Below are 26,044 nucleotides of genomic sequence, written 5' to 3'. Positions count from 1 at the left end.
TGGGGAAGAACCGGTGGCCCCACATCTGTAGGGGCACTGCGGACCCATAGGGACCACCTGAGGGCCCCAGACTCCTGTGGGAACCACCCGATGACCCTCAGACACCTGTGGGGCTGACCCGGGGACCCCCAGACACCCACAGGCCTACCCGTGGAGACCCACGGTGACCCGCCGAGACCTCCTGGGGGACCACGGCACCCGTATGCCTCCAGACCCTGTGTGAAACCCTTTGCTGGGCCACTGGGGCCTGCGGACACCCGTCAGGACCACCAGGGACTCCCGTGGGCCTGGGGTATTAACCCTGTATGTAAAAGAATAAAGGGGTGGGTTATGTATTATTAATTAAATATAGTGCTGTTTATTGTGGTTAACGGGGGTGGGGGACGTGGGTATTGTCCCCAAGCCAGGGTGGGTAGGCCTCCCTGTGGGTAGTGGGTGGTTAAGCCTCATGGAGTGGGTAGTGGGGGAGAGTGTATAGGCCTCCCGAGTGGTGGGTGAGGGTGGGTTAACCCCTTAAGACAATAGCGGTTAATGACCGCTAAGGTGATTGAGTGGTTAGGATGAAGACGGCCTTCATCGTGGGTGCCTGGAAAAGGTAAGTGTAATATGTATTTACTGTATTTATTGTGATTAATGTATTTAAAATGGGCAAATGCATTATTATCCATATTATTATCCATATGTGGATAATAGTAATTTTGCCCATTATTGTATTGTATGTGTTAGGGGGTGGGGGGGATGTGTGTTGTATATTGCTATGTTTATTGGGGCAATTGTCCCCAATAAACATGCTATTGTGCCTTAACCCCTTCATTGCCTTAGCGGATAGCCGCTAAGGTAACGAAGCTGCTTTAATGTATTTTTATTAATAGTGTGCTGGAGCAGGGGGTCCCCTGAGCTGAACCACATTGATTTCTGCCTCAGAGACCTCCTGCTTCCCGAGTTACAGGCCCCGGTTTGGGGCATCAGTGCCAGTGTCGCCGCCATCTTTATAGCGTCCACGTCGCGTAACCAGCTATTGGAGGAAGGGAAAAGAAAGGGAATATTAAATGATAACGAACACAAATTTTTGCAAGAACATAATCCTAAATTCCCTATATTTTATTTTTTACCCAAAATCCCTAAGGATGCTGTAAACTCTCCGGGTAGGCCTATAATATCAGGCATTGGTTCACTAACATCTAATCTCTCAGAATTTATAGATAGCTACTTACAGGAATATGTTAAGGAACAACAATCATATCTTAAAGATACCAATGACGTTCTGCTACTGATGAATGAGATTGAATGGAAAAATTAATATTATTTAGTCACTACTGACGTAAATGCTCTTTATACATCTATCAAACACAATGACGGATGTAGGTCAATATCAAAAATCTTAATGGAAAGTGGAAAATTAAAAACAGTACAAATCGATTTCCTGATAGACTGTATTAACTTTATCCTAAAGAAAAATTTATTTTGGTTCAATGGGGATTTCTTTCTACAACTCTGCGGGACCGCAATGGGGACCAGGTTCGCTCCAAGCTACGCAAACCTCTTCATGAGTGTTTGGGAACAGGACCATATATGGTCATGGGCGGGCTTGGAAGCGAACCTGGTCACCTGGCGAAGATATAATGATGACATTATATTCATCTGGAAAGGGTCCCACAAGAGTTTAGATGATTTTTTAGAGTTTTTGGATTGTAATTTGGTAAATTTAAAATTTACATCCACTGTGAGAAATTCCACCATAAATTTCTTAGATCTAACTATTTATATAGAGGATGGTAGGATAAAAACTCGCAATTATTTTAAAGAAGTGGATTGTAATAATCTAATTCTACAAACTAGTTGTCATCACAAGGATTGGATAAAAAATATCCCATTTGGACAGTACAGGAGATTGAAACGTAACTGTACTGATAATGAAACATTCATTGAACAATCCAATATTCTAACAAATACATTTGTGGAAAAAAATATGAAAAGAATAATTTAAATGAAGCTTTAGAACAAACTATGTCTCTGTCAAGAAATGAAATTCTAAAACCAAAAAATAACAAAAGTGCAAAAAAATACAATGTGCCATTTATTATACAATAAAGAAGCAGGTAATATAAAAATAATTCTAAATTAACATTGGCATGTGCTAAAAAACAATCCACTGTTGGGAAATCACTTACCTGACACAGCACAAGTACTTTTTAGAAAAGCACCCAATATTAAAGGAAAGATAGCCCCTAGTGCCTTGAGATCCAAGAAAGATAATACAACAGGATGTCTTAATCTTCCTAAAGGTTTTGTTTAGTTGTAAGTGTTGTTTAGCTTGCACATCTAGTGCTGTTTCAGGAGACTAATTTATGTCGCATACCACGGGGAGAAGCTATAAGGTAAATAGACATATCACTTGTAGATCTAAATTCATTGTCTACCATTTGACTTATCCCTGTGGACTGCAATACATTGGGAAGACCATCAGACCACTACATACCAGAGTCTTGGAACATGTGGGAAATATCAAAAGAAAGTTGGAGACACATAGTGTCTCCAAACATTTCCTCAAGTTCCATGACTCTGACCCTTCCGGATTAAGATATATGGGTATAGAATCAGTTTTACCACATTGGAGAGGTGGAGGTCGCAATATAGATATTATTAGGAGAGAATCATTCTGGATCTATCAATTAAACACCCTCAGTCCAGCTGGTTTAAATGCCGATTTTGATCTGAGTGTTTTCATTTGCATATTGATATGTTTTCTAATATTCTGTTTCCTTCTATTCTTCCAGATTTCAAAATATTTTATTTTTTATTTATTCATAAAAACTTTAACTAGTTAGAGATTATTTATAGTTTATACTTAATATTTAGGAATTATTTTTAATATGATATGTTATTATAATGTCCACCAATTTTTGGAATTATTTGTATGTTTTACATTGAATTTTAATTTGTGCTATCAAATTTGTGACTCAATGTTTACATCTTCGATTTTGAGCATATATAGTAAGGTAAATACCACACCTTTCCATTGGTTTATTATCAGCCAATGAGAAGCAGAGACAGGGTACTTATAGTAAGGTAAATAACACACCTTTCCATTGGTTTATTACAAGCCAATGAGAAGCAGAGACAGGGTAATTATAGTGTGCAATTACCATCATGAAACACTCCTGATGAAACCTGCATAAGTGAAACGCGTAGAGTGTAATCCAGCATTGGTGAGCAGAGGGACACATGAACTGAGACCGGTCTACACTACCTTTCCTGACTCATCGCTGTTGGAAGGCGCCACCTGGAGACGTGACGATCAGAGTGACGTCAGAGGTGGGCGTATTCAAGGACATCTGTCTGCTTGCAGCTCGATCTCCAGTCAGCCTGAGGGATTCCCTTCCAGACACGTGAGAGCAGGCGTCACACGCCATACAGATTGTGGAAGCAGAGTTCTGTTGGTGCGGATATTATATCCTAAATGCGTGATTATATTTTGTAAAATGTGAGTGCATTTTTATACTTTGTATTTTAAGAAGATAAAATTTGAACAGTCTGCGCTATGTCCTGTATTTCTGTTCTATTCCGATAAGGTCCCAGTATATATATATATATATATATATATATATATATATATATATATATATATATATATATATATATATATATATATATAAATATATATAAAATCAAAAACTAAATAGATGATACAGTTCTGTGGCTAACGAAATGCTTTTATTTGTGCGAGCTTTCGAGATACATTGATCTCTTCTTCCGGCGATGTTACAATGAATGAAGCAAGCAAAAGCTATACTATAAACTGTGTCTATTGGAATGTTATCTGTGCTGGTCCTTCCCCCGGTGTGGATGTGTTTTATGGCTGGAGGTGTCAAAAGGTTCCCGAAAGCAAGTGATGAAAGAGTGTGTATGTGTATCAGTGTGAATTAACATGAATGGAGAGCCCACAGTATATACTGCTGCGTCAGCTTTTATTTTTACTAATCACCGGCTTTTACCTGGCATGTTCCTGGAATGCCACGCTGTTCACCTGGAGCATGCCGGGCTCCTTTTGTCTTCCCAGCCAGGTGCATGCCCGGCTGACGCGCGGTTGATGTGTTAATTGATTATGGTTCAGGATTTACTAGGCTGCAATGCTTCGTGTGTCCGCCAGATGGCATAAATTCATGACTTGTAATGCGCCAAATCAGTAATGTGTCGGCTTGCAGGTGTTTAGTTTAAAAAAGATACTGTACCTACCACAGTGTGCCATTGTAACTTGGCCTTGGCCTTGAGACTGAAGGAAGAGTTGCCAAAATGTATCAATTTAGGCTTTTCATATTAAAGAAAGACAAAGACCAGTTTCAGTTTGTGTTACACTATTCTGCAGAGACCCACCATGAGTGTTCAAGTGCAGCCTGCTTTCCAAAAACCTGACAGAAGTTATGCGTATTTGATATGGGCCGCGATTAATGCAACAGAGGATAAGATGGCAACAGTTGCTCAAATTTATCAGTATTTTATCGAAAAATATGACTTTTACAAATTTTCGCCAACTCCTCATACGTGGAAGCGTGCAGTAAGGAAAAGGTTATGTAGTGACCCCTGTTTTCACCGTATTGAGCCCCAATTTGTTGGAGGGTATTGGTGTGTGTCACCGGATTTTTCCCATATCTATGATCATGGAGGCGGCAAAAGGCGAAGGGTCGTGTTAAAACCAACTAAGAAGCGACAGTCGCTGCCAAGCAATGCACCAGCACCAGCACCGGGTTCCAATGACGGTCCCACTGTCAGTCACAACCCTGAGCCTGAGGCTGAGCTGGATTTGGCGTGCAGTTTTGATGAAGCTTGCATGTACCTAAGCGATTTCCAGCCTCACCTGCTGACTACAGGTGGACTAGTCCCGCTGCCAACTATCGACGTGGATGATGAAGAAAGCTGGACTGGCAGTGGACCGGTGCCGGCGCAAGCTGAATGGGAAATTCAATGGTGAGTACTGTCTTGTTGCCGTATTATTTTGGTGGGGCTGGCTGGGTACTTCTTTAGGGGGCTGACCATTACTGTACTGTACTGTACATTAAAACTTTTCTTTTTGTTTTTTCTCAGAAAAGAAAACGGCTAATGGGGGGATTTCGATGGATAATATTGTACTGTATGCTGATGTTTTCCGGCCGTACAGTATACTGTGTAATAAACCCTGAATAAATAAAACTATGCATTTATTCTACATATTCAGTATCGTTTCATTATGTGTCTTCCACAGTATACTGTACAGTGGTATACAGTGCCTAACATCTATGGGCAAAAAGAATTTTATTCCTAGGTGCCCTAGAACAGAAGTTCTCACGCCAATTGCGCAACCAGCCAGTTAAAAAACAGTGCAGCAAGCCTCTACAGTACATTTGTTACACTGGCAAAGGAGCAAATGGAAACAATGTGAGGCAATTCAACATGGTCTTTTATTTGATGGAGTCAGTACAAAAACATTTATTTACAATATTGAAACATTTAAAGTGCACAGCAATACTAACCATCAACACACAATAATACATTCTGCAGCCTTTATTAAATTCTTCTGCCACAAAACATTTTTGGTGCATGGGGCAAAGGGAGTTAAAGTGACTTGCTTTTTATGTACTATATTTGGGGGTTGTCTTTGGGGGTTTATTCATCCAATTATTATGATGAACTGCCTTTTGAAATGACACTGCTGTTAACTATTTCAGCCACACACCTCCAGAGTATTTAATCCCTCCCTAGCCAAGCATCAATCGGCTGAGTCACCCTAGCCTACAGTACCATCCCCCTCTCTCCACTGGGTCGTTGATCTTCTGCATATTGCCATTGTGTTCTTTATCCGCCCATAGCCGAGCTACAAACACTCAACTCAGCACGCCTGTGTCTAATCACACCATCCCCCTCACCCAACCCTTAGAGGCCTGTTGTTTGAACGGTAATGCTTTGAAAAATCCCCTCTCGAATTTGAAATGTAAATCTGATGTGCACAGCACTGTGAGAATTGAGAGTACACTGATACAGTATTTCATCTGGGTGTGAAAATATTTGTCAGTCACTATGGTTTACAGTCACATGTTTTTAATACAATACAGTACATTCTTTAATATCTTTAAAATAAAAATATATAAATCCTGGTAAAATATTTTATAAATAAATAAATAAATAAAATAATTCATTGGTGCACTGTAGGGGTGGCTGTCAATGATTATGATTTGCAGGAAAGTGAATAAATATTTATTTTATTTTATCAGGAACCAAAAAATACAAATATAAAAATAATCAGGAAGAATACATACAGTAATGCAGTCTTTATTAAGTTATTTTGGCAGCTTGAAATTGGATAACCATTTGGAAAACCTTTGTAAAACATGGGGAAACATGAGTAATGCACATTTATAAGAATATTATTTAATACTACAGTATATACAGTACAGTACTGTAATGTACTGTATAATATACTGTACTTTATATACTGTACTGTATAGTAAAATTAATTTTTCTTTAGTCTTTATCTTTTCCTCATTCTGTCTGCAGTACAGTAGTTCATTGAGAGAGGAGAGGTTTTGTGTACATCATTGCTGCTGTTTATATACTGTACATTTGACTGTACAAGCAGATTTGACTGGACACAACGCCCCCATCCCCCTAGGCCACCGTTTTTCCTGGAACGACAAGAAAACAAAAAATTTGTGCAGTTACTGTACTGTATTATGGCAGAACTACTGTAGGTGGCTGGTGCAGCTTTGTCAGGAAAGAAAAAAAATGGGGCAGTTACTGTAGTACTGTCAAACTAGTGTACTGTATACTGTACTGGAACTACTGTATACTCTGACTACTGTTAAATTCTATGTACTGTAACCTGATGGCTGGTGCTGCTCTCTCTGTAAAGAAAAAACTAACTACTGTATACAGTACTAGTACTCTTACTATCTGGAAAGAAAAAATCTTTGCCATACTTACCTGTAACATACTGTACTTACAATACTACAGCACAGTACTACTTTCCTGATGCTTGCCCATTACGCGCGATGACAATGGGCAACACCGTGGCAATATGGTCTATATATTTATTGCAGCGTTCTACGGTGAGTACATCGTTCCAAAAACTCAGTATGCCTTTCAACAACTCGTCCTTTTTGGAGGGTTTCACCACTTTCCGGATATGGTCCTTCAGCTGATGCCAGACCATTTCGATCGGATTGAAGTCTGGCGACCTGTCATTGGAAAGAAAGGACAATTGGTTTAAGAGCTAAAAACAGTGGGGAACAAAAATGGGACACGGTCTACTGCACTTATCCGCTGGCGTCTTCACCCAGTTGATGCCGCGCTCAAGGATATGCGCCGTTGACGCAGTGTGCTTGGGATCGTTGTCCTGGTAGAAGCGGTGACCATTGGGGAAGTCGCGTGTGATGTATTGCACTATCTCGGGCACAATGTTGTCTTGGAAGAAAGCTTTATTCATGATTCCTATAGCAAGAAAAGAAAAGTGCTCAAAAAACTGCACAATAGTACAGAACAGTGCATACGGTAAGGCAACACTAGTCAAGTACAGTGCATTAGGCGACATTATATTTGATACATTTTACCTTCAAAGATGACAATGCATCCCGGTACACGCCTAGAGATGGCACCCCACACATGCAGCTTCACAGGGTGTTTTGGCCGCGGCTTCAAAGATAAGCGGCCTTTTTTGTGGAACGCAAATCTTGCAAATCTCTCCAGCGACACAGTAGACTCATCAGTGAAGATGCAATCCTGGAAAGTCTCCCCACTGTCGATCCATGCCTGGGCCTGGACCACTCTTTTGATTTTGTTTGCGTCCCGTATCATGGGGTACGCTCTGTAATGACAAGGAATTTTTTTTTTTAGCGGCACAGTGCAGTACAGTTTGCTAAACAACACTTTTACCTCCTGTACTGTCCAGTACTAACCTCACACGTCCATATTTCCATCCAATGCTGCGTCTCATCTTCTTTATGCTGCTCTCGGATACAGTCAGATTGTGCTTTTCCTGCAGAGTGTATTTGACCCTTAATGCACTCCTCTCATCATTCTCCTCACTTATTTTGTCCACCAGAACAGTTGTCTCCCTACAATGTAAAGAAATTATATTGTTTTATTAATATGCAGCAATATAAAATGTATATAAATGTAATGTTGTAATACTGTACATTACATTACAATACTGTTACATTAAATATAAATAGACAAAATATATATACTGTTGTACTATAAATATAAATATACAAAATAAATATACTGTTGTAATATAAATATAAATATACAGTACATCCTATTCAGTATATACCGTTGTAAAATTAATTAAAATATACAAAAAATGTACACTATACTGCTGTACTATAAATATAAATAGACAAACTACTGTACAGTATGTTGTAATATAAATCAACAGAAATAACAACAGTATTACATAAGATACAGAACTGTACTGTAGCTGTATAGTACAGTTTTCTATATTTTTTTTTTGTTAAGTTTTATAAATATACTTACGCGTTTGTTACCCTTGGTGCCTTTTTCCGGTCTCTGTTTTTTCCTTGTGCATGATAGCTCACGGTGGTTAATGGCACAATGAGGTCAGAAGTAGCTAACCAGCGTTGGATAGCAGCAATTCGGTGTCCGCTCGTGTACATCTCCTTAATTCGCATGCTGAGATCCTTTGAAATCTTTTTAACAGGCATTGCTGCGAGTAGAAAGAAATACAAACACAAGAATGTATATTCGATGTGTATTCTATGTGCAGTCAATACACAAAATGGAAGGTGTATTTATATGGTAATGACTCACACGCCCACTTTCAACACCTTGCAACACCTGTACCTGGCCGCCATGCATAAAAGGTCACACACTTTGCATAGGCCACCACTCCAGGATCTTTATCTGAACTTGCCCTTGTCCAGATACTGTACTGCATTGTGCCACCTGCTTCCATGGAGCATCCCCGGTTCTATGGACGCAAGAACTCTCTCACCTCTGCCGTGCCTGTCATGCTGAAAAAGCGAAAGGCGGTTGCCGTTTCCACGCCAAGGGCAAAGCGACAGGCTAAGGCCAATAAAGAAAACCTTCTGCTGACCCCAAAGGTTAAGGGTTTTCTTAGACGTAAGCCTCATTATGTGAAGAAGATATACGGTAATACGCTCTCTACGCAAAATGAATGGCAGCCAACCCATCGGACCCGCAGACCACTTCCCATATGCTTCGACGACTCTGCTTTAGCTGTCCCGGAAATCTTCATCCCGTCTTCTCCACCCCCATCTTCTCCGGTTCCATCTGATGACGCTGCCGCCTCTGAAATCCAAGGGGCACTTTCTCCTTTGCTCTTAGACGACTCTGCTTCTCGCCCGGAAATCCAAAGGTCCCCTTCTCCATCCCTCTTCGACGCTACCGCTTCTCCTCTACCGGGTATGCACAGGTCACCTCCTCCACTCTCCATCGATGCCGCTTCTCTCCATGGAACCCCCAGCTCATCCTCCGTTGCACCCATCCCCCCAGATGTCCACACGCCATGCACAAGAAGCAGCTCGTTGGACCGGATGCTGAATGGGATAAGTGTGGATCTCCCCGGGAATTCTATTGTGCTGGCAAAGATAGATCTGCTTCTGGAGACCATGTTAAATGTGGAGCAACGGATGCTACAAATGGAGCAACGGATGGATCAACGGATGGAGAAGATAGAGGCTGACATTGCGGGCATACATTATTTGCTCAGTGCTAATGCCCCTGTTTCCCCGACGCCGGAGCAGGAGGGTGACATGGATGTGATGAATTGGACCTTGGACACCCTTCCATCACCAAGCGCCCCCCCTCCACCACAAGATGTAGTGTACATGTATGCCGTTGAGGAGGACATGACAACCCCATCAAGACCACTCCAGGAGACAACACGGTGACCACGACCGGAGGAAAGCTTCCTCCCAGACATCCTACCATCGCCCGTCGCCTCAAGCACACCCGTTCCCAAAAGACCTACACCCGCTCGCATCGAAACAGTGCCCGACATCACCCTGCGCGATCTGCCACCGGGGCTCAGGGAGAAGTATAGGGTGATGAGTGCTGGCGTACCCCACAAGTATGCCTTGATCATTTTTAAGCACCAAGTTCCCTACACGTTGTACTGCGACTGGGTGTTCAAAGTGAACTACGATGGGAATCGCCTAAAAAAGGCCCTTCCTGCCATTTTAAGGAAAAACATTGTGGAAGAATTGCGGCGCTTTTATACAGTTACAGATCTTGTAATGAAAGGCGTTAGAGACTGCATTAATGGCGTTTTGCGCCATGCAAGGAATCGGCCATGGATGGACAATGTGGAGGACTGTCAGTGAGACCATACTGTTGTGCTGAACTGTATTGTACTCTCCATGTTTTGCCCTACAGTACCTGCTGTACTTACTGTAAACAAAGGAGATGTTGTTGTGTGTTTTTTTCACAGGACATGCACAACTCCAGTCCCTGAGGGCCACAAACAGGCACGGTTTTCAATGTTGCCCTGAAAACCTGTCCTGTTTGCTGCCCTCTAGGACTGAACTGGTGCAGGTCTGACTGACAGTGTTGCGCACCATCCCACTGTACTGTATACAGTACTGGTTTCTTTAATAAAGGAGATGTTACTTAAAATGTCACTTTAACTCCCTTTGCCCCATGCACCAAAAATGTTTTGTGGCAGAAGAATTTAATAAAGGCTGCCGAATGTATTATTGTGTGTTGATGGTTAGAATTGCTGTGCACTTTAAATGTTTCAAAATTGTAAATAAATGTTTTTGTACTGACTCCACCAATAAAAGACCATGTTGAATTGCCTCACATTGTTTCCATTTGCTCCTTTGCCAGTGTAACAAATGTACTGTACTGTTAGGAACCTCCTCACTTGACCCCAACAGGGTCCCAGCAGTGGATCAGGTACATTTCAACCCGCTCAGACCCACAGAATGGGTTATTTTATATTATATGTACTTACAGTATATACAGGATTTATATATTTTTATTTTAAAGATATTAAAGAATGTACTGTATTGTATTAAAAACTTGTGACTGTAAACCATAGTGACTGACAAATATTTTCACACCCTGATGAAATACTGTATCAGTGTACTCTCAATTCTCACAGTGCTGTGCACATCAGATTTACATTTCAAATTCGAGATGGGATTTTTCAAAGCATTACCGTTCAAACAACAGGCCTCTAAGGGTTGGGGGAGGGGGATGGTGTGAATAGACCCAGGCGTGCTGAGTTGAGTGTTTGTAGCTCGGCTATGGGCGGATTAAGAACACAATGGCAATATGCAGAAGATCCATGACCCAGTGGAGAGAGGGGGATGGTACTGTAGGCTAGGGTGACTAAGCCGATTGACGCTTGGCTAGGGAGGGATTAAAAACTCTGGAGGAGTGTGGCTGAAATAGTTAACAGCAGTGTCATTTCAAAAGGCAGTTCATCATAATAATTGGATGAATAAAACCCCAAAGACAACCCCCAAAAACAGTACATAAAAAAAAGTCACTTTAACTCCCTTTGCCCCATGCACCAAAAATGTTTTGTGGCAGAAGAATTTAATAAAGGCTGCAGAATGTATTATTGTATGTTGATGGTTAGAATTGCTGTGCACTTTAAATGTTTCAATATTGTAAATAAATGTTTTTGTACTGACTCCACCAATAAAAGACCATGTTGAATTGCCTCACATTGTTTCCATTTACTCCTTTGCCAGTGTAACAAATGTACTGTAGAGGCTTGCTGCACTGTTTTTTAACTGGCTGGTCGCGCAATTGGCGTAGGAACTACGACAATTGGCGTGGGAACTAGGTCAATTGGCGTGGGAACTTCTGTTCTAGGGCACCTAGAAATAAAATTCATTTTGCCCCTAGATGTTAGGAACCTCCTCACTTGACCCCAACAGGGTCCCAGCAGTAATGGCGGCGAGAAAGGGTCACGCCGGCGAGGAGGGTCCTACCATTGAGCGCAAATGGCGGAGAAAGCTTTGAACCGGCTAAGTCAGAATGAGCAGAAACCTGGAACCCATAACTCCGGTTCTGTTCGATCTAGAGGGCTCATATTCGGTGACCATGTAGTCCTAGTTGTGGCAGGATTGCATGGCATATTGCGACCCTCTCGTGGCAACAGAACGGAGTCAGGGTGATGTTAAAGTTCAGGTTTCTGCCATTCACTTGCATGGCAGAAAAAAAGCCACTTTGGTAATGTGCTTTTAAACTGTGTTTTTGTATCTCCGGTTCCGGGGGTCGTGCAAGGCTGATATTTTGCCACTGTGGCAAGGGTCCTCCCGCATGAGGACCAGGTAAATTTCAACCCGCTCAGACCCACACAACGGGTTATTTTACATTATATTCGCGCAATTGGCGTGGGAACTACTTAGGGCCGCGGTCAATTTCACGGGCAATTGGCGTGGGAACTTCTGTTCTAGGGCGCCTAGGAATAAAATTATTTTTGCACCCAGATGTTAGGCACTGTATACCACTGTACAGTATACTGTAGAAGACAAATAATGAAACGATACTGAACATGTAGAATAAATGCATAGTTTTATTTATTCAGGTTTATTACACAGTATACTGTACGGCCGGAAAACATCAGCATACAGTACAATATTATCAATCGAAATCCCCCCATTAGCCGTTTTCTTTTCTGAGAAAAAACAAAAAGAAAAGTTTTAATGTACAGTACAGTACAGTAATGGTCAGCCCACTAAAGAAGTACCCAGCCAGCCCCACCAAAATAATACGGCAACAAGACAGTACTCACCATAGAATTAAAATTCATTTTCCCCCAGATGTTAGGAACCCCCTCACTTCACCCCAACAGGGTCCGAGCATGTACAGTACTGTACTTTAAAATAAATTAAGTATGCAATTTTACTATTACTGCGCGCGCACGCACGCACGCACAGACTGTGTACTGTAGGTTGAACCGCGAAGGTACTGTATTAGACTTCAGAGACAACAGCTCGCAAACGCCCCCATGCGTTTTTACACGGCACTGCAGTATTGCAGACAGCGGGAATAAAATGCTTAAATCACAGCTGCAAAAATAACGCTATACACCCCGGGAGAAAACGACACAAAACCGCATATCACCGGGATCTTCTGAAATTCGCGGAGGTAGCCAAGTAAGAATAAAGTTGGTCGCCAGTGTACAGTGCTTTACAAAAGGTGTGTGTGGAGTGGGAGTGGATATAAATGGTGTGGGTGGGTGTGGAAATGTGAGAGTTAGTAGCATAACTAAAAGTGTGTGTGGATACTATGTGGTCCCTATTGGTGTATAGGGATGGAAAAACAAGGAGTATAAGTATGTGTGGGAGACAGCTGTGTGTGCATACATATAGCACAGTATGTACAGACATGGCCTATAGCGCTCATGGGAAGAGAGTTCACTTGTGTCAGTAATGACTCATAAAATTTCGATCTCTGTTTAGGCCACTGCTAAGTGTCCTGAACAGTTGCATAAATTTGTATTCATGCAACCGTCTCTCTTTCGGTGTTTTAAGATTACCTTTGAGTATGGCAACCCTCAGATCGTTCATCTTATGGCCAGAGTCAGAGGAATGTTCGCCAACAGGACTGTCTCTTAAATATATATATAAATGTAAATACAACTGTATGCTCATCTGCATGTCTTAGGCAGGTCTGCAACCCCACCTTTCCCCATTATCACCCAGCACACAGCACTTCCACTGCAGCAAGGGATTCTGGGAAATTACATGCAAATGAGCACACAGTGCCACTTTTTGCTTCAAAAACCATTTTGAACATGGTATATATATATACATACATCTTGGTGAAAGCTGCTGTTTCGGGATTAAAGATACCTTTATGTACATGTGTACTTTGGCAAATTTGTAGGTACAAATTTCTCTGGATTCTACTTAGAACTCACTGAATATCCAGTTTTTTGAAAGGCACATTTGCACTATTTTGCTTGTGTTTTTCTTTCCACATATATATCTGCGCTCCCCACAAACCTCCTGGATACCTGACACTTTTGGATTGAGGAAAAGCAATGTACATGAAGGGTTGAAGCTGCACGTTATTTTTGCAACCGGTGAGTGTCCCGTATAACAAAGAATAATGGCAATATACAAATCCCGGATGAAGTATATCCTATATACGAAACGCGTTGGACTGAAGAGGGCGCATTCATAATATCATCTACTGAGGTTTTTTTTGTATATTGCCATTATTCCTTGTTATACGGGACACTCTCCCGTTGCATTTATGGCTATCTTTGCTGGTGACCTGCTAAAGACGCGACTAGGGTCACTCCGTCGGCGCCGCTTGATGACGTCAGTGGCGTGCATTTGCTGACTCGACGCCGAGGAACTGGCGGGAGAGCCCTTCTCTCCGTGGTGGCGGTGACCGTGCTTACACCGTGCGGCTAAGGGTCTCGGTCCATTTGAGCGGAGGACACTTAAAGCCTACCATACGGAAGTGCAGGAGGAGAATTGATCCGGTGAATGATACCATCTTATCCACGGTTACAGAGCACAAAGTGGTAACATGTCCATATACATGTCATGCTAATTATACAGATAATTGATGTACGTGCAATACTCAACTGTTTCACTAATACAATATTATTTTATCATACTACACCATGAGGTTTTTTGCGCTGTTTCTCTTTTTGTTTTTATAAATAAAGTAAATAAACACAGTTATACTTACCACAACAGCAGGTCCCTCTGTCCTCCGTAGCAAGAAAGCATATACAGTATACAGAACATAATAAAGACATTCTAATGGCCCCTAACCCCTTAATCACCTTAGCGGTTACTAACCGCTATAGTCATTAAGGGGTTAACCCACCCTGACCTGATACAAACCCGGGAGGCCTAAGCACCCACCCCTGACTGATTATACCCACCCTGTACCCGTTGAGTAGTATAGTGGTACATCATACCCATATAATAATAATATGGGCATGATAAGCCTCTATAGCACTCAATGGGCACCCTAATTACAATACATTAATAACCAAGACACACAATAATAAAACATAACTAAACTCCAAAAAAACACACTTCACCAAATAAAAACAGTAGCTAGCTAATCCAATCAATACAAGCAATAACAACATCAACAATTAATTAATTAAACCATTAACCAATCAAAACAATTAATTCCTAAAACAATTCCGAATGATTTTATAACCACATTACATTACATTACAACCAATCCAACCACATTATTACTAAACCAACTTAAAATTAATAGTAACACTAACCAATCAAACCAATTAATTACTACAACATTCATGAATTAATGTAAAGATTAAAATACAAAGAAATAAATTCAAACAATATCTGAAATAACCATAAAACGCATTAGCTAACAAACAATGACATCCACATAAGAAGCTGAAATTAAAAAAAACAACAGCAATACCAAGCCAGAAATGTCCCCCAAATATTGTCATAATAATGTATTAATCTGTACCCCAAAGTGGTACAGATAAATATATTATCAGTCAATGTGCCTCTCCCCAAAAAAACAAAAAACACATTCAATGTAAAAACCTGTAAAAAGAGACATTTACAATCATTCAATATATTACTTACCATTAGAAGCGGTGGCCCTCCGACTCTCGGGGAAACAGGAAGCTCACGTACCTTGGAGGCCTCCAACAGCATCCGATGCCATCCGCCATGAAGATCCATATCAGGTACCCAAATCTTCTTTTTTCTTTCTTTAATCACCTTCTTCTATCTTCATCTGTCACCATTTCTTGATCTTCTTTATCTTCTATCTTCATCTGTCAATCCAAAAAGCCACATGGTAAATCCCAACCGTTGTTGTCTCGTTGTCTTCTTGGGCTCAAATGAGGCGTCACGGCCTGAAATAGGGCTTGTGATGTCACATTTAGCCTCAAAATGGTTAACAGCCACCTGATTGGCTGTTAAAACCATGTTCCGACTTTAATTTTTTTTTTAAATGACGTCACTTAAAGGGAATGATGCCAGCCAATCAGAATGGCTGTGCTTCATTTGCCTTTAAGATGACGTCACTAAATCCAAGATGGCCTGCGTCAGATGGTATTTCAGCCAATCAGATCGTGGGAACCAATTCCACACTCTGATTGGCTGAAATACTATGTGACGCCGGCCATCTTGGATTTAGTGAAGTGACGTCATCTTAAAGGCAAATGAAGCACAGCCATTCTGATTGGCTGGCATCATTCCCTTTAAGTCACGTCATTTAAAAAAAAAAAAGTCGGAACATGGTTTTAACAGGCAATCAGGTGGCTGTTAACCATTTTGAGGCTAAATGTGACGTCACAAGTCCTATTTAAGGCCGTGACGCCTCATTTGAGCCCAAGAAGACGACAAGACAACAAAGGTTGGGATTTTACCATGTGGCTTTTTGGATTGACAGATGAAGATAGAAGATAAAGAAGGTCAAGAAATGGTGACAGATGAAGATAGAAGAAGGTGATTAAAGAAAGAAAAAAGAAGAGTTGGGTACCTGATCTGGATCTTCATGGCGGATAGCATCGGATGCTGTTGGAGGCCTCCAAAATACGTGAGCTTCCTGTTTCCCCGGGAGTCGGAGGGCCACCGCTTCTAAAGGTAAGTATTATATTGAATGTTTGTAAATGTCTCTTTTTACAGGTTTTTATATTGGATGTGTTTTTTGTTTTTTTGGGGGGAGGCACATTGACTGATAATATATTAATCTGTACCACTTTAGGGTACAGATTAATACATTATTATGACAATATTTGGGGGCATTTCTGGCTTGGTATTGCTGTTGGTTTTTTTAATTTCAGTTTCTTATGTGGATGTCATTGTTTGTTTTTTTTCCTGCTTAATGGTAATACAACGTTTGCGATTGGTGTTCGTTTTCAGTTAATGTTGTATTATGTTAGCTAATGCGTTTTATGGTTCTTTCACATATTGTTTGAATTTATTTCTTTGTATTTTAATGTTTACATTAATTCATGAATGTTGTAGTAATTAATTGGTCTGATTGGTTAGTGTTACTGTTAATTTTGAGTTGGTTTAGTAATAATGTGGTTGGATTGGTTACTTTATAAAATAATTCGGAGTTGTTTTAGGAATTAATTGTTTTGATTGGTTAATGGTTTAATTAATTCATTGTTGATGTTATTATTGCTTGTATTGATTGGATTAGCTGGCTACTGTTTTTATTTAGTGAAGTGTAGTTTTTTGGAGTTTAGTTATGTTTTATTATTGTGCATCTTGTGTATTAATGTATTGTAATTACGGTGCCCATTGAGTTCTATAGGGGCTTATCATGCCCATATTATTATTATATGGGTTTGATGTACCACTATACTACTCAATGGGTACAGGGTGGGTATAGTCAGTCCGGGGTGGATGCTTAGGCCTCACGGATGGGTGAAGGGGGTATTAGCCCTAAGGATGGGTGTCTAGACCTTGCGGGTGGGTAGCGGTTGGGTTAAGCCCTTTATTACCTTAGCGGTATTAACCACTAAGGTAATGAAGGGGTTATGTCCCCCCGCAACCCCCCCAGGGCCGGAGACGGACAGGGACCCTGCTATATTTGTAATTTTTGAAAGTCTGAAAATCTGCCATTGTTTTCACTCACAACCATTCAGTGCCCAGAACTTGCTGATCATGTGATCGCTGGTCGACATTTTGGTAATGTCAACGAAAGGGGGTCCTCCCCTCCTTGCCTTAGAAGACGAGCATAGTGCCATGACATACAGCAGGGTAGTAAACTGCAGCCCTCAAGAGCTAACAGGTTAGGTTTTCAGGATATCCTTGCTTCAGTACAGCTGACTCCATTAGTGGCTCAGTCTGAGAATGAGCCAGCTTGCCTTGGCTACTCCTGAGGTATGTCATAGAGGGAACTGGGATGTCGGCACTCATGACACATTGTATGTCCGTTGGGCCCTAAATGGGTGAATTAAAATTGGTGCAGCTGATCTAATGCACTGGAACCTATGGTTTTGGAGGCCTATTTACCGAAATATAGGACCCATAGGCCCGAAATCAGCAAAAATATTATATTTTTTTATTAGAATCTATATACGACAAACTCAGCTTTTCCAATGGCCACTATTTTATGACGCTCAAGGTAAAATTTATTAAGCGTTGTGCGGGGTCTCATACCCTGATCCAGCGTTAACTGCCATTGACATGTATGGCAGTTAATGCTGAATAAGGAATGCAATCCCCTGCATCATGGCTTAGTTAATGTTGGCTGTAGGGAGTAATTCTGTGGCTGCTTTGGCAGATATAGAATAAGGCACTTAGAGTTCTAGAACTATCACAGAGGCGTTAGATGAAAGAAAATGGCACACGCTTGAAAAAGGTATAAAAACTAACAAACTCAGGGAATATACTAATAGCAAATGTAGGTTTACAGCAGTATTTAGCCAACCTTCATTTATCATGTGACTGATGAACTAAAATGTCTTCACAGAATCCAGGCCAAAAGTATTTATTTTTTCCTTTGACAAATTAATGGTAGTAGTGACATTGGGTGAAGTTTTCTTCTACACTCTAAATGCTGTTCTGCAGTTTTTAATATAATCAAGGCAGTCATGCACATTCTTAACATATGGATAGAGTTTGAGGATGACAGTCAGTCACAGTGCAAGGACTAAAGAAGCTTAATACTACTGCATGGAACTACAATCTTATGTCTCGGAGTCCACAGTAACTATTCAGGGGATGCATTACCAGTGCTTTTACTGCATAACTGCCTTTTGACACATACATACATACATACATACATGCATACAGTACATATTTTTTTTTTTTTAGTCACTGGTTTTTATATCGAATACAATTATAATTTCTGCTTTCACAAATGTGTTTTATTGCTAACAACCCAATGAATTCTGACGTGTTTCCTGTCCCCGTGTGAGAACAAAAATTACTTACCAAGTACCTTTCCTCTTCTTTCATGCCTGGGGTGCGGATCATGTGATTCTGTTCCCCTCTCCAGTCACCGAATCGGCGGAAAAAATAATTGGAGAGAAATCGGTTGACCGGATCTCTGATTATATTGATGTACACTGGTTGCTCTGCTCCAAACCTGCAAAAGGAAAGTAGATGGAGGCAACATATTTTTTTGAAGCCATTTTCACAATAAACCATTTGTAAGGGCATTTCCCACAGCATGTTTATTTTGTTTTGTTTTAAAGATTTTTTTCACCATACTGTACTGTTAAAGGTTTATTTTCATCTCTTTCATTTTTTTCTCTGTTCGCTGATTTTTTTTAAACAGTGTCTTTTTAAAAATATTAAAATAAGTCAAAAATTTGAATGAATATGTCTGCTAAGCCCTTCTCACTGTAACGGCAGTGGACCTCAAAGAACCTTATCTGAGAAGATTAACATAAGACATTTTTGACAAATAAAATCCTTTGTAGTCTGTATGGAAAATAGCTCAGTGCTGCTTGGTGGAGTGGAGAAAGTGGGAATACGCAGCAGGAGGTGCTATGTGCAATGCAAATAAAAACAACTGGTTAAAAAAAATAAGGTTGGCAATCTGGTTTAAAGGGCATCACATTGTGCTCATTTCTAAAATTGATCATATTGTGGGGAACTGCACCTTTAAGATAAATGGTCAAGGAAGAACAGTTCTGCATATGCTTATAATGAATCCTGTCATTCTCATTAGTAGTTGCCAATGTCTAGAGATATTTGTAACCTACAAAACATACACTGAGGGACACTGTGGAAACAGAAAGCCTGTATTTTCTAAGCTGGAGTGCCAGTAGTAAGCTTTTGGTGGTCCTTCTATGGGCGGTTCACCCAGAGAGAAGTTGGATGCCTGCAGTCGGATCTCTATAGAAAATGATCGATGGCTATGATTTATACTATGAATAGAGGGTTGACATAACATACCTAACTTGCAGTATTACAGTATGAGGATGACCACTTAAGACAAATCTGGTGGCACTGAACAGCTTCAACTGTAGGGATCCTGCAGTAAGTCACCAAAAAATATACATAAAGTATTTCAGCAAATACCTAATTACATTGCTATTCCTTTGGAAAACGAAAAAAATTGTCCTAAAATAAATGTCTTTGGAGAGCTACAGGAAGTACTCTCCTGTTATCCACTATAGGTTTAAGGCAAACAGAGACAAAACTATGTGTTCAATTTTGGATAAAAATGAATTGCTGCATTTATGTCCATTTTGTGAACTGGTTTCTTACAGAATTCCCACCAAGCAGTCTAACAGAGCTGAACTATGTCATTTTTATCTCTAGAGACCACCCGGTTTCTGAGATAATTACCGGCTTAGTTGCCAGTGTTCTTGGACATTTAAAGATGACTACTGTGGTCATCCAATAGGAAGCCATAACATCTTTCCTCAGAAGATGTTGCGGCTTCCTTTTGGCTCGCAGGACCAGCAAGATTTGGTGACCATTTTGATTTCCCTAAAGAGAGAGGGAAAAAAATGGCAACTAAACTAGTAAGTGAAATATAACAATAAGTGCGCAGCCCAAAATACAATTAAATTGTGTGATAGACTATGTCTAGTGGTGTACCATAGAAATGGTCCTAATTGAACCAAACCGGTGAATATATAATGGCGCAGTACTACTGTGCAAGTGATTAAATGGTTAAAACATACAAAACCATTGGTGTCGGCGTGTGCTGCTTAAAAGAAAGAGTGGCTCGGCACTCCCACGGGCTAGAAGATAAAAAACAAAAAAGCGCAAAACGCAAATAGTGAAGTATATCAAATTAATTATATTGATAAATAAGGGTGAGTAATGTGCGTACATAAAATAAGAACAATCATTGCATTTACGTGTAGAAATACACGAGATTACCACACAGCACTCTGCAAAGTTGGTATTTCAGGAGGGTTGCATCAAAGGATCTTCTCCTGCTATCAGTCTGATGTCATCAGGGTCTGTTGCGACGGTGATGGTCTGTGGTCAGCCTCCACTGCATCAGCTGCACCCGCTGTGTCTAAGGAGTCTGTAGTGCAAAGACGCTCACACAAAGTCCTTCCTGTGTGATGCACCGTGTGCTTAGCATGCACTGAGTGCTAGTAAACAGTCTCTGAGTTCCTAGATCAGCAGAGGAGAGGATCGCCGCACGCTACACTCGATACCGGAAATTCGAGTGACGTCAGCTTCTTCTTCAGGGATCCCTTTATGCTTTGAAACGCGTTGGATAATCAATTTACAAGTTTATGGTACCAGTTTTAATAGTATTATTGCTTTTATGCCATCACTGTCTACCCGATTGCACTTGGATGTGATCGAGTGCTTCTAAGGGTATACACGCGCCTTACGGGTGACGTCACCACTGTGCGCGAGTTCCAAAGCGGAACTCTGTTTGCTGCGTGGCAGGCAGCCAGACTGCGGTGTATATACATCTTCGAACACCAGCGTGACCTGCCCTTGGAACTCAGAGACTGTTAACTAGCACTCAGTGCATGCTAAGCACACAATGCATCACACAGGAAGGACTTTGTGTGAGCGTCTTTGCACTACTGACTCCTTAGACACAGCGGGTGCAGCTGATGCAGTGGAGGCTGACCACAGACCATCACCGTCGCAACAGACCCTGATGACATCAGACTGATAGCAGGAGAAGATCCTTTGATGCAACACTCCTGAAATACCAACTTTGCAGAGTGCTGTGTGGTAATCTCGTGTATTTCTACACGTAAATGCGATGATTGTTCTTATTTGAAGTACGCACATTACTCACCCTTATTTATCAATATAATTAATTTGATATACTTCACTATTTGCGTTTTGCGCTTTTTTGTTTTTTTATAAACTAGTAAGTATCTAAGGAACTGGGAAGGGGGGGGGGAAACCCTAGAGATAAAAATAACATGGTTCTGCTCCGGAAGACCCCCGGTTCGAATTCTGTACAAAACGTGTAGAAGGGTTTGCTGCTTTTAGTCAAGTTGCTACCTGTAAGTTGCTCTTAAATGTATTAGAACATGCCCCAGAACTCAATTCAGCTTTCAACAGAACAGCATCTATTTAGAATTAGTAAACCCAGTGGGACAAAGCTGTGATAGGAGGCACATCTTTGTACTTTCACAATGTAACCCCCTGTGTGATGCAAGCAATATACTCCCACTGCCCCCTGGCAGGTTCCTCTCCAGTGTGATATGGACATATAACTGCTGATGGACATAATAGCAGCCAATGACAAAGGCTGTGGAAGAGGTGGGAATAAGAGGGAGAGGGAGCTTTAAGAGGGGTGGCCAATACACATGGAGTCAGATCTGCACGAGCCTGAATGCCTTCAGGCTCGTTAGAGTGTGACCCGGGGCCAGTCTGAGTCCCATTGAGAGAGCAAAGATCCACTGGAGGGTGAGCAGTATTTTGTGAACCAAGGTCCAGCAGATCTGTGCCAGAAAGCGTATGGAGTGTCAATCGCCATCAGAGGGGACCCTCAACAGTTGCAGTAAACAGTGGTACTGAATCACCTATGTAAAATACAGGCCTGCTGCATTTTAGTGCATTAAGAGCTCCAACAGTGTTCCGGAACCATTTACATAGACCCATATACCCAGGATTGGGTGGCCAACTCCTGACAGCGTTTATGTGTAGTGTTGTGATATAAGCTGTATTATGTGTGTAGTGATCCTTTTTTGAGGATCACAGTGTTCTTAAGTATTAGTACCTGTCATATAAAAGCAATTATATTACACATGCGGTGTACTTATTTTCCGCTGTCCAACCTCAGCCACGTGTGGCGTATCAGTTATCAGTAAAGGACTCAGGCACCCACCTCAGTAATAGGTATCAGTCTGGGGCCTAGAAGTAAGGGGGGTTAAAACAATATAGGCCAACATGATCTATTTTGAAATCTATATCTACAGAGAAATCAGTCTTTGCTCTCTATAGCTTTGTCTGGTGGCTTCCACGATAACCCTACACTGCTTCAAACAAGAGAGAGACACAAACACAGAGAGAGGGAGTGAGAGAGAGTGATCGAGAGAGCGAGAGCCAGAGAGAAAAAAAACGGGCTAGAGGATGACAATGCGAGCCTGACAAAAATAGAGGAATAAACAGACCGGACGCATAGGGAGTTAGATATAGAAAAGGAGTGGTTGTTAGAGCAAGGGCTAGATCCGCAAAGTGTTTTTATCAGGACTCCATGGGACATAACCTCAACCAGTTAATGGAAGTTATGTTCCCTGAGTTACTGTAACATGGTATCCTCAAAAGCCAACTGTATGCAAAAACAGTTCAGTTGATATATAGTGATGCCCACACCACGTCCCAATTTAAGGCCGGAAACACTGTATTTTCTAAGCAGGGGTTTATTTACAGGGATCACATCCTACAACGGGCCCACCGTCCCTTTAAGAAAACCAAATAATAAAATAAAATCCTATTCCCATTAGGGAAACTAACTCACTTTTTTGAAGTCCTCCCTAAAGACCGCTGGCCAACTATACTGGTTCCCAGCTAAAACATGCCCTGGCCTATACACCAATCTGCATAGTCTTTGAACATAGCAATAACAAAGGGTTTTTGCTTATCTGTTTGTACAGTAAGTCCTCTGGAGCAGACGTCCCTACTTCAGCACAATCTTGTGTCCTTTCCTTCTTAGGGAAACTCAGCCCCACTTGAGCCCAGAGAAACTCCTCTGTAGGTTCCTCTGTAACCAGCTTCTGCAGCTGGGGAGCACTTATATCTCCCCCATTCTCTGGGTAAAACAGTCTCTCACTGTGTATGGCAGCTTTCAGTCTTTTAAAACACTTTCTCATTCAAACCAGGATGATTAGCTTCAGCTGCTGCTGATTTTCTCTAGGGAAGATTAACTCTGTGTGCTGCAAAAGTCTTATAGCTGCCCTATTCAGCCCCTAGAAGACAGTGATGGTATCACATATCCCTCCCCCCAGCGAAACATTGTCCTGTGAGAGGTCCGTGCACCAGCCTCTTTGTCAGAGATGTCTGACATCCATCTCTTCTTTTTCCTTGCCTCCTTGCCGGAGTCTAGGGTTGAAGCTCCGCCTTTGTTGTGTCCCCTTTTCAAAGGTTCCTGAGCATCCTGCTGTCTATTAGCTCTCTCTGCCAGGACTCTATGCCACTCAGTGTCATTTGATCTGTCTATCCTGAAGATGCATCTCTGTCTTCTTCCTCTTGTGCTCAGAGTCTCCCTTCCCCTGTAGAAGAGCCTTGACCTCAGTCAGCTTATTGGGTACACTCGCCAGTGACAGTTTGGCCTTCTCTTGTGAAGACAGCACCTCTGCTTCAGCAGTGATGTTTTTTGCACTTTTCTCCATCAGCGTACCTTCAGTGTTGAGTTTAACACCATTTATCTTTAGTACTTCAACTTGGACGGGATTCTTATTAACCCCAAGTGCACCCCATGATGCCTCTCTATCACCGTCGGCAGACTCGTAGGCTTGGGCCTTTCTGTCTTGACTCCTTAACTTACTCCATTGGGAGTGTTGCTGGACAACCTGTAAGGTCTTTCTCGTCTTACAATCACGGACACACTTCAGTCCCATTCTCGACTGTCTCTTCACAGCGGCAGCCTTTATGGCAAGGAATCCACTTTGGGTCCCATGGGTACTGTAGTACAACCGCATCTTACTGTGCTACTACATCGCAACTTGGTCTTCCCATTCCATGCCTTGTGGAAAGTAGACTGTAGTACAGCCGCAACCCCTTTTATTCTCCAACATCTTCGAATTGTTTCAGGGATTTTTTCCGAATGCCACGCCCTTCACCGCACTTCCCCACATTCATGCCGCATTCATGTTGCATTCATGCCGGCGTCACCCGCGGTTGATGTGTTTATTGATGTGTTAATTGATAATGGTTCGCATTTAATTGGTTGCAATTCTTCGCGTATCCGCCAGGTGGCAGATATTCATGAATTGTAATGCGCATGCGCTTCGGTAATGTGTCAACTTTCAGGTGTTTTAAAAAATACCACAGTGGTCCATTGTAAATTGGCCTTGGTACTGAAGAAGTTACAATAATGTATCAATTTAGGCTTTTCATATTAAAAAATACATGCACAGTGTCTGGTGTTTTATTGTCCTGAGAGTCCCGACATGAGTGCACCACCGCAGTTCATGTTCCAAAAACCCGGCAGAACGTACGCTTATTTAATATGGGCCGCGATTAATGCAACAGATGATAAGATGGCAACAGTTGGCCAAATTTATCAGTATTTTATCGAAAACTATGACTTTTACAATTTTTCACCAGATGCTCATGTGTGGAAGCGTGCAATAAGGAAAAGTTATGTATCGATCCGTGTTTTTTTTGTATTGATCCCGCACATGGTCTTAAAAGAGGGTATTGGTGTGTAGCACCAGATTTTTCCCGTATCTTTGATCATGGAGACTTCAAAAGGCGAAAGGTCATGTTAAAACCAACTAAGAAACATCAGTCTCAAGCAAACAATGCGCCAGCGACAGCGCCAGTTTCCAATAACGGTCCAACCATCAGTGAAAACCTGGTGACCGGCAACCCTTGCTGTCTGTCCCACCCGGATACCTGCAGCCTGAGCCGGATTTCACGTACAGATTCCAGCAAGCTTGCAAGCTTCTTCATGCAAGACCAATAATCTCAGCTGATATGACATGGATCTAATTGCATTCTCTTCACAGGTATGTTCCTGATGTGCAAAACCTGTGTAAAAGACAGACTGACTCTGGCCTTGTAGAATTGATATAAGTATGTTCCTGATGTGCAAAACCTGTGTAAAAGACAGACTGACTCTGGCCTTGTAGAATTGATATAAGTATGTTCCTGATGTGCAAAACCTGTGTAAAAGACAGACTGACTCTGGCCTTGTAGAATTGATATACGTATGTTCCTGATGTGCAAAACCTGTGTAAAAGACAGACTGACTCTGGCCTTGTAGAATTGATATAAGTATGTTCCTGATGTGCAAAACCTGTGTAAAAGACAGACTGACTCTGGCCTTGCAGAATTGATATAAGTATGTTCCTGATGTGCAAAACCTGTGTAAAAGACAGACTGACTCTGGCCTTGTAGAATTGATATAAGTATGTTCCTGATGTGCAAAACCTGTGTAAAAGACAGACTGACTCTGGCCTTGTAGAATTGATATAAGT

General features: G+C 41.5%; 1 protein-coding gene across 3 annotated transcripts in view; it reads right to left on the bottom strand.

The window, feature by feature from the left end:
- Positions 1 to 26,044, bottom strand: part of UST (uronyl 2-sulfotransferase) — an 858,732-nt gene that overhangs the window by 206,940 nt on the left and 625,748 nt on the right. For 2 of the 3 annotated variants that reach the window (XM_075596675.1, XM_075596673.1), the window contains one exon: positions 18,888 to 19,041. In XM_075596675.1, coding sequence (XP_075452790.1) covers positions 18,888 to 19,041 — 154 coding nt within the window. The remainder of the gene's footprint in view (positions 1 to 18,887; positions 19,042 to 26,044) is intronic. The other variant, XM_075596674.1, reaches the window with a different exon arrangement.

The sequence above is a fragment of the Ascaphus truei genome, chromosome 4 (genome assembly GCF_040206685.1).
Source record: "Ascaphus truei isolate aAscTru1 chromosome 4, aAscTru1.hap1, whole genome shotgun sequence".
Lineage (NCBI taxonomy): Eukaryota > Metazoa > Chordata > Amphibia > Anura > Ascaphidae > Ascaphus > Ascaphus truei.
The sequence above is the reverse complement of the archived record's forward strand: the minus strand, read 5'-3'. Positions and strand labels throughout refer to the sequence as shown.